We start from the raw sequence: 15,644 nt of genomic DNA on the forward strand, positions 1-15,644 counted from the left end.
TTGAGCTGCTGGTCTCTGCTGATTCCCAGAACTCTTGCCTCTGCTTTTCAGGTCCTTTGAGCTGTGTCAGCTCTATAGGAGTCCTATAGTGGACTCCTTGCCCCAGTGGTGGCACTTTGCATTGGCTGAGCCCTCTGAGGAGGTGGGGCCAAGGAGCACTCTGCCTCTATTAAGGCAGCTATGTACTCATGGACAGAGCTGCCATAATACTTGTAGCTTGCCAGGGTCATACTTCCATGGACTTCAGGTGTAATACAGGTTGTCTAGACTAAACTCCTCCAGCTGCATGACCCTAGCCTTTCCATGTGCTTATTTTGAGCCCCCAAATCCCACACATTTGCTTGATTTCTTGCTTCCCAGCCTGTGCATTCCATGTTGGGATCTCTATTACTAAAGCCCTCTTCCTCATCTGCCCATACCCTGAATAGGTTGAAGGCAGAACAAAGAGGAAGCCTGGGTGGTAAGGGTGCTCCTTGATGGCAGTGGGAGCTGCCTTTGGGGTGTGTTCAGATGGGCTGGCTCAAGGCTCAGTGTCCAGTACTGGCATCCAGGTGTGGACCCCAGAGATAGTCCAAGCCCCAGCCAGGTCATAGTTGTGCAGGGCCAGCTCTGGAGATCGATAACATGGGCTTTATTGTCCTCATTTTTCTCAAGTAGCATGCTTTTTCCAGTGTGTTTTTTGTCCCCTATCCCTTATTTTGTCCCCTATCCTTGATATACACTACTATGGACAGTAGTAGGAGTGATAGTAGTATACTGCCCTGCCTGTATAACTCACATGCACTCTCATACATATGACTTCCTGGGATGACCTGTTATCATCCCAGGTCAAACTGGGCACAAGAGGTAGGCAGGGCTTCTTGAGGGTGGTCACAGTAGGTCCAGAATTATTCAAAAGTATGGGAACATCAGGCTATGCAAGGAAAAGAGGTGCCTTGACTGGGGGGTTGGGACCTTGGACAGCTTTGCTGGAGACCAGGACATAGCAGGTTTGGCTCCAGTGGGGAGTTGTTCTTAGAAGGTAGCACAAACTGTTTGACGTGTGTTTCTACCCCAGTTCTGCAGAGAAACCTGGGACTTATATTTGTAAGAACAACTTGATTATATCACCATTGGAGTCCAGATGTAGTTTTGTAGATGTTTTTGTCTTTTAAGATTATTTTAAAAAAGTGCTTTTATTTTCCATGGCCAATAAAGTTTTTCTTGGGGGCTTTACTCTTTGATCTGGACTGGAAAAAATGGTTCCATTTTAAAACCTCTTAAAACCTGCCTTTGGATTTATTGTCTGTACAAATGGAGATTCAGATAATAACTCTGTTCTTAACTGAAGAGAAACAGGAAAAGAAAATAAATTTATTGCTTTGCAATGATACACATGGCGAAACATATGCTGAATATCCTGGCAACAGGGATTCAAGGTTGGAAATAATTCCTTTACTCCGCAGTCTGCTGTCAGCTTCCCTGAGGAGTGCAGTGGCTGAAATTTTCTACTAATTGTAGCCATAATTTTAGCATGCAATTAAACATATGATGTCTTTCCCAGCTGATATTTTTTTAGCTTTCTGACATGGATAAAACAAAAGCTTTGTAGATTTGAATGGCCATTTTAACCTGATAGGAGATCATGGAAAATCACCATTATTTGAGCACATTTGGTTACCCAGTAGGAAATAGATTAATCTTGCCTATAAAAATAGAAAACAGCATGGGTGCTTTTGATAGTTTTCAATACTGCTGTCTGTGCTCTGAGGAAACCAAGAGTTGCTGTGTAAGGCCTTCCGTAAGGTTAAAGATCATTTGAAGGAGTGATACTAGGTGGGGAAGAATCAGAGGTGGAAACTGTATGGTTGTGGTGGTGGCAACAGAGGCTCACAGAGGTCACCTCACACTGTGGTAGATCTGGTGTTGGAGGGACCCCAGGACCTGAGAGCAGAGCCACTCTAGGTTTCAGGCTGCCTTGCTCCAGGCTGGTGTATCCATTTACTGATTTTCTCTTGCTTGGCCTCTCCCAGAGGGTCATTCATATCATAAAGGATGTTCCCCCTGAAATAAGGGCTACCTGCCTAGGAAAGTTTGGGAACTACCAGAGCAAAGAAATTAAATAGGTTTTTCTACTTCACGGTGTCTTGAGAGCCTGCTGTATGCTGCTGTACCTCACATTCTAGAAGGGAGAGTTCAAACAAGTATGGTTTTCAGAAGTATATGACTGTGGCATTCTTTATTCAAGGAAGACCTGGCAGAACCATTTGGGAAGTGTTGCTGTGGTTGTGTGAAGCCTCTTGAGCATGACTTTTTATAATAAGGGCAAACACTGATTTTTCACACACTATGTCCTAGCCATTGTCCCAAGCACTTCCATGTATGGTTTCATTAGATTTTCACCATGATATAGGTCCTCTTGTTAGTATTACTGTTATGTAGGCAAGAAACTGAGCCATTGGGAGGTTAATAAACTTGCTCAAGGCCTCAGAGCTGGTAAGGGGCTAGGCCTGCTCTGTTTTCCATCCTGAGCCCTGATTGCCCTTCAAGCTTTGGACCTCTGTAGGTTCAGCTGAGAAGCCTTTCTGATTTTCTTCTCAACCCCAAAGTAGGGACTTTACCCTTTTCTGGCCTCAGGGCCAAAACCCCTCAGGGTTCACATGCAGTACTATGTCATTGTCATGATGTACCCATCCATACTCCACACTAGACCACAGGGTTCATGAGTGTCCTTCTGTCTGTGCCTTTGAGTCGGGTCTTCAGTCTTTAGCACAGTTGCTGTGAGTGAAAAGCAGTGAGTGATTCTTAAATGTGGACTTGATCTCATAAGCTCTCTTTGCTCTTTAATGGTGGGTGGGAGCAGACTGTTCTTGGTGATTCTTGGTTTCTGAGGATTCATACTAACTGTACTCTGTGGACCCAATTTTTTAAAAAATCATATTGTATTAATTATGCTATTACAGTTGTCCAGTTTTTCCCTTTTGCCACCTCCACCCATCACCCCTCACTCCCTCAGGCAATCCTCACACCATTGTTCATGTCCATGGGCATGCATATAAGTTCTTTGGCTACTCCATTTCCTATACTGTCCTTTACAACTCCATGGCTACTCTGTAATTACCTATTTGTACTTCTTAATCCCCTCATCTCTTTACCCATTATTCCACACCCCTCTCCTTTCTGGCAACCATTAAAACTTTCTCCATATCCATGACTCTGTCTCTGTTCTTGTTTACTTAGTTTGTTTTTTAGATTCAATTGTTGATAGATATGTATTTATTACCATATTATTTTTCATAACTTTGATGTTCTTTTTCTTAAAAAAGTCCCTTTAACATTTCATATAACAACGATTTGGTGATAATGAACTCCTTTAGTTATTTCTTGTCTGGGAAGCTCTTTATCTGCTCTTCCATTCTAAATGAGAGCTTTGCTGGGTAGAGCAATCTTGTCTGTAGGTCTCTGCTTTTCATGACTTTGAATATTTCTTGGCAATCCTTTCTAGCCTGCAAAGTTTCTTTTGAGAAATCAGCTGACAGTTTTATGGGAACTCCCCTGTAGGTAACTAACTTCTTTTCTCTTGCTGCTTTTAAGATTCTCTCCTTATCTTTAACCTTTGGCATTTTAATTAAAATGTATCTTGGAGTGGGCTTCTTTGCATTGGGATTCTCTGTTTTCTGGATTTGCATGTCTATTTCCTTCACCAAATTAGCGAAATTTTCTTTCATTATTTTTTCCAATAGATTTCTAATATCCTGTTCTTTCTCCTCTCCTTCTGGCACCCCTATGATGTGAATTTTAGACTTCTTGAAGTTGTCCCAGAGCCTGCATATACTATCCCTTACACTACGCTCATTGTTTTGGATTTTTCTTTCATTCTTATTGGTGGTTTTTTGCTTCCTTATGTTCCAAATCATTGATTTGATTCTCAGCTTCATCTACTCTACTATTGTTTCCTGTAGACTTTTCTTTATTTCAGTTAGTGTATCCTTTATTTCTCACTAGATCTTTTTTATGCTGTTGAGGTCCTCACTAAGTGCCTTGAGCATCCTTATAAACAGTGTTTTGAACTCTTCATTTGATAGATTATTTATCTCTACTTTCTTTAGTTCTTTTTCTGGAGTTTTGATCTGCTCATTCGTTTGGGCTGTGTTTCTTTGTCTCCTTGTTTTGGCAGCCTTCCTGTGTTTGTTTCTATGTATGAGGAAGAGCTGCTTTGACTCCATGTCTTGGTAGTGTAGCCTAATGTAGTAGGTATCCTTTAGGGTCCAGTGGCACAGCCTCCCCTATCACCCAAGCTGGGTACTCAAGATGTGCCCATTGTGTAGACTAAGTACACCCTTCTCTTGTAGTTGAGCCTTGATTGTTGTTGGCAGGTGAATGGGAGAGATTTACCCAGACCAGTCAGCTGCAAGGACTGGCTATGACCACTAACCACCAACCTCTGCCCTTTGTGGAGGATCGTCTGTGCAGGGGCAGGGTGGTGGTACTCCAATGTGGTCTATAGCTATCCACTGGGTTCACAGGCTTTGGGGTTTGCTGAGTGGTATAGGCCAAGGTCAGCCTCCATTGTATTTTGCCTGGGGCCAACTTGCCTGAACAATAAAGCAATCTGAGATGGCTGCAACTTGTGTTGGGCTTGGTGATTCCTAGGTGAAGCCAAGCTGTGAATCTTGGCTGTTTGCTGCTAATGCCAGGTCTGGGGCCACTTAGCAAGAGGTATGGGGGGCTGGGGCTCACTGAGTCTGGCTGTTGCTTGAGAGGCTTTAGGAAATTGTGAAGCATGAGCCAAGATCAGCCATTCACATGAAAAGGCAGCTTGGGTGGGCCCATACCAACTTTTTTCTTAATTTCGGATTCATCAGAGGTGGTATGCAAGTAACCCTCCCTACTTGTCAAAAACGGTGTGTTCCCTACTGTAAGCATCCATGTGTATCATCAGCGGTGTTTAGGCCCAGCACTTAACAGAGATCCTTGGATGGACAGAGTTGATACTCTGATTATTCTGTGACATCATCTCTCAAAGTATATTTGTTTAAAAGGTAGCTCAGCCTTTGGGGATTGATCAGATACAATTGAGTGGGTCTGAATATTAAGACAAAGAGGTGGGAATAGGACACACAGAGGTACTCTTTTTGGAGCAGTCTAAAGCCATTTTGACAGGGCATTTGCTGGGAACAGGATGATTCTGCTGCCTCAGTGGGGTGAGGAGGGAATGTGAGGCAGGAGGAGCTGAGTAGCCCCAGCTCTGAGCAGTTCTGTCCTGTGAAGATTGAGGTGTCTCCTCAGTTCTCTGCCCTGAGGTGCCATCTTTAGATTGACCAGACTTTTGACCCCACAGTTGTGGAGGAGGATCACCTTTCTACCTTACACTATGTGGGCCTGTGGGCCAATTACATGGCAGTTTTTGAGAGCATTTTTGGGGAAGCTCCTGAGCTTTCTTTTCCTTTATACTTAAATTGTTAAAAAATATGGAACATACAGAAAATAGAAAACTGTGTACTCACTACCTAGTTGGTTCCATTTACTTTAGATCCGTCTCAAATTCTACCACTTCCTGCCTTCTTTTCAGTATATGTGTTGCTACTATCCAGTTTTTGCATTCATTTTTCCTGCCAATGTTTTTTTGATACACACAAATACAAACGTATGTGGATGTATATCCATAAATAATATAACTTGCTTTTGATGTTTAGAAACATAAATGATACAATGATGTGTCCTTTTTACAAATTATTTTTTAAAGATTGCATTGTTTTTGAGGTTTGCCATGTTGAGAGATGTGGTTGCCTCACAATATTCCATGGAGGATTAAGGTGGTGTTTATGCATTCATTCCCCCACTGAGGGGGCTGTCAGATTGTATCCACTTTTTTTTTTTTTAAGATTTTATTTATTTATTTTTAGAGAGGGAAGGGAGGGAGAAAGAGAGAGAGAGAGAAACATCAATGTGCGGTTGCTGGGGGTCATGGCCTGTAACCCAGGCATGTGCCCTGACTGGGAATCGAACCTGCGATGCCTTGGTTCGCAGCCCGCGCTCAATCCACTGAGCTACGCCAACCAGGGCCCACTTTTTTTTTTTTTAAATAAACACTGCCAGAGTGAACCTTTGAATGTTTCCTTATGTAAAGAGATTCTAGAGCAGAGTCCCCAAAGTAGAATTCCAAGATTGTAGGAATTGTTCATCTTGAACTTGACTGATACAGCACCAAAAAGCCCTCCCAAATGGTTATACCAATTTACTCTCCTGCCATTTTACAGTCCTCTTAACCCATATTCCCCCCACCCCCTTCTTGTTACCAGATCTTTTCATTCTTGCCAAGCCTGTAGGGTGTGTGGCAGCACCTCTGTTTAATTTTGTATTTCCCTCACTACTGGTGGGGTGGACCATTTGTACTCCCCAGGTTTCTGCTTACACTGATACAGGTGTGCTTTTTAGATGGGGTAATCTGGGGTCTCCATTTCTTATAACTGTTTAAATTGCTTTTTCAGACGGCAAGTTTGGTGCATACATGCAAGTCCACATTCAGAACGATGGGCCTGTGACCATAGAACTGGAATCCCCAGCTCCTAGTGCTGCTACGTCTGACCCAAAGCAGGTAAGTCTGTTCCCTAGATGCTTGTAACATCTTTTGGCTTTAATTTAATCCCTGGAGCACCTCTGAATCTGTGGTGGACAAAACAGTTCATTGCAGTAACCTAATATTTATTTATACCCTAGCTCCTTAGTGCTGTGGCAGGCAGGCACAGCACTTCTCCCTTATCTTCTCCTGACTTTGGATCCCAAAGAAAATAAATGCCCTTTGTAGAGAACCCAGTTCTTTCTCTGGGCTCTTCTTGGTGAGGAGCTATGGCACCCACACACCACTGGGTGGCAGCAGAATAATGGCACAACTCTTCTTGCCCCTGGACTGGTCTATTCACCCATTTGGAATAGTAACCTCGAGTGGATTTTATCCCAGGTGTAAGCAAGCAGATGTGTCACCCAAGGTTCTTTATAAAACCTCATTTTTCTAAAGCAATATCTGACCAGGATTTGCTGCAAACGTTGTAAGCTTTCACAAAAAATTTGAATTAAAAAAGAGAAAGGAAACCTGTTGATAGTCCTTGTAACCTGTGTGCTCTCATAGCTGTTAAGCATTTATAAAGGCTTCAATGAACATATCCACTTAATAGCTTTCCAGACACGGGGGAAGGGACAGGCAGAGAAATGAAAAATGAAGAGACATTCTCTTCTTCCTTGCTTCCCTTGCTAAGATGCTGTGAGGCAGAATGATGCAGTAGGTGTGGGGAGGTATTATAAAAACTTAAGGCTATATGACTTGTTCAGAGTTATAATTTCCAGTGGGAGCATTACCTTTTTGTTACTGATTCTTTGGATTAATAGAGAAGCAGGAACATGTTTGATACAGTGGTGCTAGACTTCAAAGGTGATAATCGAGGTTCCTAGAATTACTGATAACATGAAAGAAATCACAAATAAAAAATCCACATGAAAATTTAAACTTTTTATATTGAAATAATTTGAGACTTACAGAAAAGTTGAAAAAGGAGTCATGTACCCATATACTCTTTACCCAGCTTCCCCAAATATTGCTGTCTTTCATAATCATAGTACACTTGTCAAAACATTGAAATAGTATTGATACGATACTCTTAACTACACAACAAACCTTATTTAAACAGTTCTTCTGCCTTTCCTTTTCGTTCATGACCTAGACACTTTTTAAGAGTACTGTTTCTCATTTTGGGTTTTCTATGATTATTACAGAACAAAGGGCCAAGTGGGGTAACTATTACCAAAAGGAACCCTCTTAAGTTTGTTATGTCTGCTGCCTTACAGGAAAAACATCTCTCAATGCCAGAGATTTGTGAAAAGGAAAGGAAATGCTTATTTAATGCTGTACAGACTTAAAGTACTGGCCTAATATCTTCATCCAAATCCCAAAGTCCCTTAAAACACCCACAAACACACACAGTCCTTCCTTCCCCTCTTTGCCCAGTCTGGGGTACCATATCTCAGGGAAAGAAATAGAAGTCTGTGGCTCAGGCAGCTCCCCGTTCTTCCCAGTAATCCATGCTCGGCTGGTAGGCCTCCCTCAGTTCCCAGCACCATCAGCTGTTTTGCTGGGATCTCCAGCTAAAGCTGCGTGGTGGTTCTTCTCATGGCTGGGGTTGGGGGGAGTCCCTCCCACTCTGGCCAAAGCCACGTGGTTCTCCTCACTGCCACAGCCACATAGTCCTCCTTACAGGGCTACAGCCACATGGTCCTCTCTCCAATGGCTGCTGAATCTGGGTTTAAATATTCTTCCAGCTTTACTGGGCTGCCATCATGAGTCTGCGCAGGGGTGGCCCCATGTCGTGGAGCCAATCATCTCCCAGCTCTTACGCAGGGGCTATAACTAGGGGGAGTTGCCTCCCAGTTACATCTTGGGGGGAAGTTCCTTCCATGCTCCTGGCTCAGAGCATGGCCACAACTATTTAACATATCTATGCAGCCAATGAAGGTTATAGATGTGTTAAATGACCATGCCAGAGGTTAGCTGCAAAGCTGTTGCTATGCAAAACAGCTCTCAATGGCCCTGCTCCATGTGTCCCTTCCCCCAACTCACACCTGTGTTGGAGGGTGAGGACATCCTATATATCTTTCTAATATTTCCTGGACACCTTGAGTTCTGAACCCCATTACAAATCCTTCTTTTGGGGACCCTCTGGCTGCACCCTCCTACACTACCTCTGGGCTTTGGTCTCAGTGTCAGTGTCTCTGCCTCAGAGGAGATACTCTGACCGACTCCCTTGATCCCAATTAAGGTCCTGCCAGCTACTCTGTTATATTGCTCTGATTTGTTTCACAGCACTTAGCACCATCTGTTATCTACTTGTTTCTTTGTTCCTTATCTGTCCACACCATTCATAAAATTTAAGCTTCCTGAGTCTTGTCCACTGCTGTGCCCTCCCCAGGAGGTAAGTCTGGTGTAGTTAGTTTTGGAATTGTGTGTCATGGTCCTGTGAACTGTGACATCTGTGAATGTTGTGAGTTCTGGGAAGGCTGATGCCACTGCTGTCACTGCTGAGTTGGATAGGCCTCCCAGGGCACTGGAGGTTTTAGTTGACCTTTAAGGATACAGAAGAGAGGAGGCATTCTCAGTTGTTGTTTCCAAGCTTGTACTGCAAATAGGAATAGATTTTTATTTGTAAGAGTCCCAGAGCTCTGTTTCTGGGTGGTGCAGCTACTGCTGGTAAAAGCTGGGCTGGTAAAGGTAACTATTTGTTTGCCTGACTTAACCGCATATCTCTTTTCAGAACTGACCACTGAAGTCTATGCCTGTTTTCCCATGGCTGCATCAGCACTATGTCCAGTGCATTTATAGGCTGCTCTGTGGGTCCCATGATGTGTTTTGATAGTGAGAAGAAGTTGGAAGAAGAGATTATATTCTTGCTCTTAAGGACATACTTCTAATGGGAATAGGGCTTGGAAACAGTAGCAGGACCACTAAACACAAGCTGTTCTCCCTGATGCATTTTTGTGGAAGAACACGATTCTGGTAGGAACATCCTGATTATTCTTAGAAAAGAGTGATAGAGTGTGAGTTCTACTGTGGGTGACTAGATATTGGAAGATTTCAACACCCTAGTCAGCCATTCCTAATGATAGAAATTTAATCTTGCTATTGTTTTAATCTTAAATGCTTTCCCTTTAGCTGAGGGTTGGGGAGGTGTTTGCCTGGGTCTCACATAGATGCGGTTGCATGTATATGAGAGCAGATGGGGATTTTCCTTGTGAGAAGGGACATTTTGTAACTGAGGGACTCTTCCTGGGGCTGAGGGTCCAGGGCCCACCTAGTTTATAATGTTGCCATTAATTATTTATATTCTCATTTATTTAGTGGACTTGAAAGCCTCTCTAAATTGAAATGCTGGAAAGAGCTGAAAAAAATGAACTTTCAAATATTCCTTGAATAAGCTCATGGTTATTGACAAATCACTGGGATAAATTGACCAGTGAAAATGGTTCTTGGGCTTTTAATTATATGCTTCTCTGAATATCACCATCACTTCACCTATAATTTTTCTCTGTACACTTGCTTTATCAGCAAGCATTCATCATGATGCCTGGAAACCATAGAATGTCCTTGTTGAGACATTCATGGTTTCTGTAGGAGTAGGAAGATATAAGTAGGGTAGATAGTGGAGTGGGGAAAAGAGTTCCATTTGATTTCATTTATTTGCTCTTACAGTGACAGTGGTATCTTTTTCAGTTATACATGCTGTTGAATCCAGAAGGTGAAATGGGGACAGTGGCAGCCCCATCATAGGTGCACAAAGATGGGCTCACAATTTCTGCACATTTCAGTTTGAGGGACAAATCTAATGAGAAGTATTCTGAATATAAAGAAGAATTATGTTGATGCCTGTAAGTTTGCATTTCTTCATAGAAAAATATTTAATGTTTTCCCTTTTTTATTCTATTTTTAACCTTGAACTCCAGGTAGTAGTTCCCTGATTTCTGTTGGTTTCAACTCAGTTTTTACATGATCTCAGCCAGGCTCACATTGTTGACTTGCCACAGGAGTGTGCTTCTGAGTCTGGTTTCCAAAATGAGACCCATATCCTATATTCTATTCCAATCACTAGTTCATTTTCTCACATTGATTTTTTGAACAAATGTTGACTGAGAATGCTGCTTTGTTTATACCTAAGTGTTACTAAAAAAAAAAGTGGGCCCTGGCCAGGTAGCTCAGTTGGTTAGATCATTGTCCCACTGTGCCAAAGTTGCAGGTTAGATCCTCCATCAGGGCACATACAAGAGTCAGCCAGTGAATGGGTGGACCAACAAATTGATGTTTCTCTCTCTCTCAAGTCAATAAATTTTTAAAAAGTGGTAACTTAGCAAGAACTTCTTCATTACAGAGTTTTTGTTGTTCCTCTTGTTTATCTTTGTCACAGTGTCATGGTGGGCATGGTGGTGACCCTGAGTCCTGGGACCTTACCTGCTATATAGAAGGCTCCCAACCTGGCAGGGTTGGCATCTGCCAAACCTCTTGGACTGTGGGAATCACCTCTGGTTTTCTTTCAGTATGAAAACCCACTTTCCTGAGTTAGGAAATAGCACAACCTTCTCCAGAGAAGGTTGGGTGTGCAGGCTGGGTAGGCTCCTGACCTCCCTCAGAAGTCAGAATGTATATTGAGTCCTGCCGTTGTGGGGGTCCCTGCCTGGGGCATACGTACATAGATTGCTGGCAGGAAAGGTTGGGATTCTTGTAGATGTTTCTAAGCAGGCTGGCTTATTCCTAGTTCAGGAGGTGCAAGCAGTTGCTTTTATTTCAGTATTTTAATTTGCTTCCATATAGACAGTTGTCCAAGTGTCTAGATGTATGACTGTGCTTTTCTGCCTGGGGACCCACTGATGGATTGACCAATCTATTGACCTTTACCATACTTTCTTATATCCATAGCATATGTTACCAAAATTGCAAAAGTTGAAGTTTCTTCCTTGCTATTAGAATATGGCTGATAATTAAAAACTATGATCTCTTCTTTTACCTTTGACACATAAAATATTTCTAATTTCCATCTACAGCAAAACATCTGTTTTGCTTTTAACAACTCTTTCAGGACACTAATGAGTTAGTACATTTAAGGTTTAAGGGCTTTATTTGTTTGTTCCTGTGTGTGTATTTTGGGCAGAGTTTTAGTTATTTTAATCTTCTAATATTGTTTGTGATTGTGTTAAAAAAAGCAAACTCCTTACCTTACTGACTTGACCTGCTGAAGATTAACTAGTGTTTTATTTTATTCCCAGAGCGGGGGTAAAATTTATCCTTCTGTGGATTTGTACATTGAGCAAAACAATAATTTAATTATACAGACTTAAGATTTAAATTTGGGATCCTTAGCTTTTTAGCTAATTTATTAGGAGGTTTATAGCCTTGGGTAAGTATAGAAATATGTTGGGTTAGGTCAGTGGTGTTTTGAAGGAAGCCTTGTTCAAACATTTGCATTACTAACACAGAGAAGAAAGAATGATCTGAAAGTGGTAGAAAAAATGAAGCTCTTTCTATAATTTTTTCCAGAGGACTGCCCAATAGATAAAACACTTAACTGCACAGAAGTGTTTTGCCAGCATACCCTGGTTTAGGTGCAGTTTGACTGAAAGGACTTTTTTAATAAGTTGGTCTGTAAGAGAAGGTAAGGATGGGGTATGAAGTGGGTCAAGTGGTCTTTTAGGGGTTCACTAATAGCCCTGGGCTTGTCCTCCAAGTTTTTTTGTGTATTGATGTATGTAAGTGTCTTTACCTGGGAAGATCCAGCACTTTCATCTGATTCCTGGAAGGTTCCAAAAAAGTGAAGGTGCTGGCAGGCTGGGGCTGTTAATTGCAGGGATTTCATACTCTCATTCTAGGCTAGTGGTTGTATATGAGGCTGTTCTCATTCATCAGTGTTCCTTGGTCCCTCAACCATCCCACCCCCACACACCCAGAAATGATGAAAGTATTCCCAAAACATGGTACCTTCCTGACACAATTACAGATGTGTCAGGGAAAAGCCAATAGAGCAATGACAGCTCAATACATTAGTGAATGATGATGGGTCTCTCTGCCAAGTGACATTGAGGCATGTGCTAGTGGAATAACTTGTTTCTTAAGAGAAATAAACCCAATGAGTGGATTCCCTAGGGACTGGGTGAGATTGTAGTAGTGTAGCCTTTTAAGATTTTTAGTTGAAAAGCAATTTATAAGTCTCTTGGCATTGTAAAGCAGACATGGATGGAATGCCTTCTTCATTGGTTAACTTATTGATGGGATTAGAATAAAATCCAGAATGATCAACACCTAACTCTTTGCTTGGAGAATTGCAATATAATGAAATGTATAAATGTCAAATCTTCATGGACAGTTGGCTAATCATTTACATTTAAACACACATGGGACATTGTTAAATGTTCATATTTTATGGTGCATTACTCGTTAAGTCCATGGTAAAAGCTTTTCACATTGAGTTGTTGGATTGGTTTCCTGCAGTCTATTTACTATTTCTTTACTGTGTTATTTTTTTCTCCTTTGTGTTTCTGTTCATTCCATCTGAAATAAACTCCTTTCCTGTCTCCATCTGTTGTCATCTTCCTGTCCTTTAAGGTCATTTCAGGCAGTGTTTCATTCATGATGTTTATCTCAGTGCCCATCCTGGTGAAGTCTTTGAATCTTCACTGTGTGGTGTGGCACTGATTTCATAGTGGTTAATGAGCTTAATAGTAGCCCATGTTCATTCATTTGTTAATTTATTTGCTTGTTCATTTATCTACCTGTTCTTCCACCCATGTGCCCATCCATCTGTCTACTCACCTACCCACCACCCACTCATTTATCCATCCAACAGGTCTTATAGAGTACCTGCTCTGGGCCAGCCTTGCACATAGGTACCCCACAGAACTGAAGTTGTGCTCTCATGGACCTTGCATTCTAATAGGAAACATATAAAAACAAATATAATTTAAAATTGTAATAAAGAAATCAAAACAGGGAGTAGAGAATGCTCTTGGGGTGGGGGGTAACCTTAGGTATAAGTGCTAGGTAAAGACACTGAGCTGAGAGGGAGCCAACTATGTGTAGACTAGGAAAGGAATGTGCTAGACAGAGAGGCCAGGAAGTACAGAGCCCTAGGGCAACTGTCAGAAGGGTGGCCAGCATGGGTTAAGCTTGGAAGATGGCAGGCAGTGGGTAGGACATAAGAGTGGAGTTGGACCTGGGCCTGATGGTATGACCAAGGCCTTATAGTCAGAGAGAGCAGTTTGGGTTTTATTGGTAGTAAGCTGGAGAGTTACTAAATGTGAGGGCATCTGTGTGTGTTTGCAGAGATGGCTGAGACTAGATTGTAGTGTAGGCTGAGGCCAGGGTGACAGGGAGAAGAGTTGGGAGCTCCTGCCACAGGCTCATGAGAGATGTTGAGAGAGTCTGGATATACCCTGGAGGTTCTCAACCACTCTAGTGTTCTGTCTCCAGCAAGAGAGGTGTTTTGTAAATGACTCATGTTTGAATGTTTTTGTACTGTGGTTTGAGCATTAGGACATAGTGCAATGGTTAACCTCCAGCATTTCCCTACAAGGAAGACCTACCTCATTCTTGATCCAGGGCAGGATGGTGAAAGGATTCCGAGGCATGAGTTTCCTTGAGTTTCTAGGATAACATCAGATGTTTAGACATCAAGTGATATGATGCTCAGCCCTGGTTCTGAGTGATCCTTGGGCACAGACCAGACACAAAGCAAAAAAAAAAGTCGATTTCAGGGATTCAGGCCCCGTTCTGTAGGTCAGCTTGAAGCCAGATCACTATTGCCCAGCTTTCCCCAAAATGCAAAAAAAATATTTATATTAAAAACATTTTAGTTGTAAAAAGCACAAGAAACAAACAACATTTATATTGAATTTTTCTATGTATTTTATTTTTACTTATATTGTCAGGGCAGTTTTTAAATCTAAATGTTTAGAGCTTGTCAGAGGAAACAAGGAATTTCATTTGGGGAGAGTATATTTCCTGGTGTTCATTGAACTTGGAAATTTTGGGAAGTAATCATCAGGAGGACAGCAGCAGGTCCTGAGACAGAGCAGGAATCTAGGGCTGGAGGAGGTGGTTGTGCCTGGATGCTGTGTGCCCCTGACTGGTGGCTGGTCAGGGGTCTCACAATAGCCACCTTCTATCTGCCTATTCCATCACCTTAGTTACGTTTGTCAGTCTGAAGTGCAGAATAGCACTTCCATGAAATTTTTCACAAAAAATGTTTTCCTTTGACTACTTTCCATAACATGTGAAGTTAATTTCTTTTTCTCTTTTCAACTGTGAAAGTGAAGCCTGAAGTCTCAGTTTCTGTATAATGAAGAGATCTGAGTTTGTGGCCTTATTTCCATTTCCATGCCTCCTGCTCAGTTGGGAATATGCTGCCCAAGCGATATCTCCTGGCAGTGGCTGTGCTTCATGTCCTGTGCAGTGGGCTGCAGAGGTGAGGTCAAAGGCCATTGCTAACTCCTGGTGTCACTGGTGGGTCAGGGAATCTTGAGCAAATAAGTACAATTTCTGTAAAATTTCATTTCAAAACCCAGGCTAGATCTGGTCTTATGCTTACTCTGTGGATTATTCTTTTTTCCATTTCATGTTATCCCTTTGCCCCTTTGTTATCAGTTTCTCCTGAGAAGAGTTTCTTATTGTTTTTTAAATTTCATGCAAGCTATATTTTAACTGGAAAGTGCTAGTTTAGAAATATTTTTTATTCATAAATTTTTATAGTAGTCCTGGGTGGAAAGGTATTTTTATAGAAACAGTTCTTTTCCTATCTCTTGTTTTTCTCATGAGTCCATAAAAATAATACTTTACATCAATTTTTTGTAATATGTGGTAGGTAAAATCAGTATCTTTCAAAAAATTAGAAGTTTTAAGATACACTAAAGATAATTTTGACTATAATCTCTCATTCTGAGGTAACATCGTTAATGAATGCTATGTGTTATCTTCCAGTCTTACTGAAAATATGTTTACCCACATTTACACATTCATAAAAAGTGCATGGTATGTATAGGTGTGTATATGTTATAAATTTTAAAAAATTGTACTAAAATATACATTACATACAGTGGCATTAATGACATTCATGTTGCTGTGTAGCCATCACCACCAT

General features: G+C 41.6%; 1 protein-coding gene across 4 annotated transcripts in view; it reads left to right on the plus strand.

The window, feature by feature from the left end:
* Positions 1–15,644, plus strand: part of DTD1 (D-aminoacyl-tRNA deacylase 1) — a 311,404-nt gene that overhangs the window by 52,719 nt on the left and 243,041 nt on the right. For all 4 annotated transcript variants that reach the window (XM_045833208.1, XM_045833209.1, XM_045833211.1 and 1 more), the window contains exon 4: positions 6,471–6,577. In XM_045833208.1, the coding sequence (XP_045689164.1) occupies positions 6,471–6,577 (107 nt within the window). The remainder of the gene's footprint in view (positions 1–6,470; positions 6,578–15,644) is intronic.

The sequence above is a fragment of the Phyllostomus hastatus genome, unplaced genomic scaffold (assembly GCF_019186645.2).
Source record: "Phyllostomus hastatus isolate PE091 unplaced genomic scaffold, TTU_PhHast_1.1 phas_contig_17, whole genome shotgun sequence".
NCBI lineage: Eukaryota > Metazoa > Chordata > Mammalia > Chiroptera > Phyllostomidae > Phyllostomus > Phyllostomus hastatus.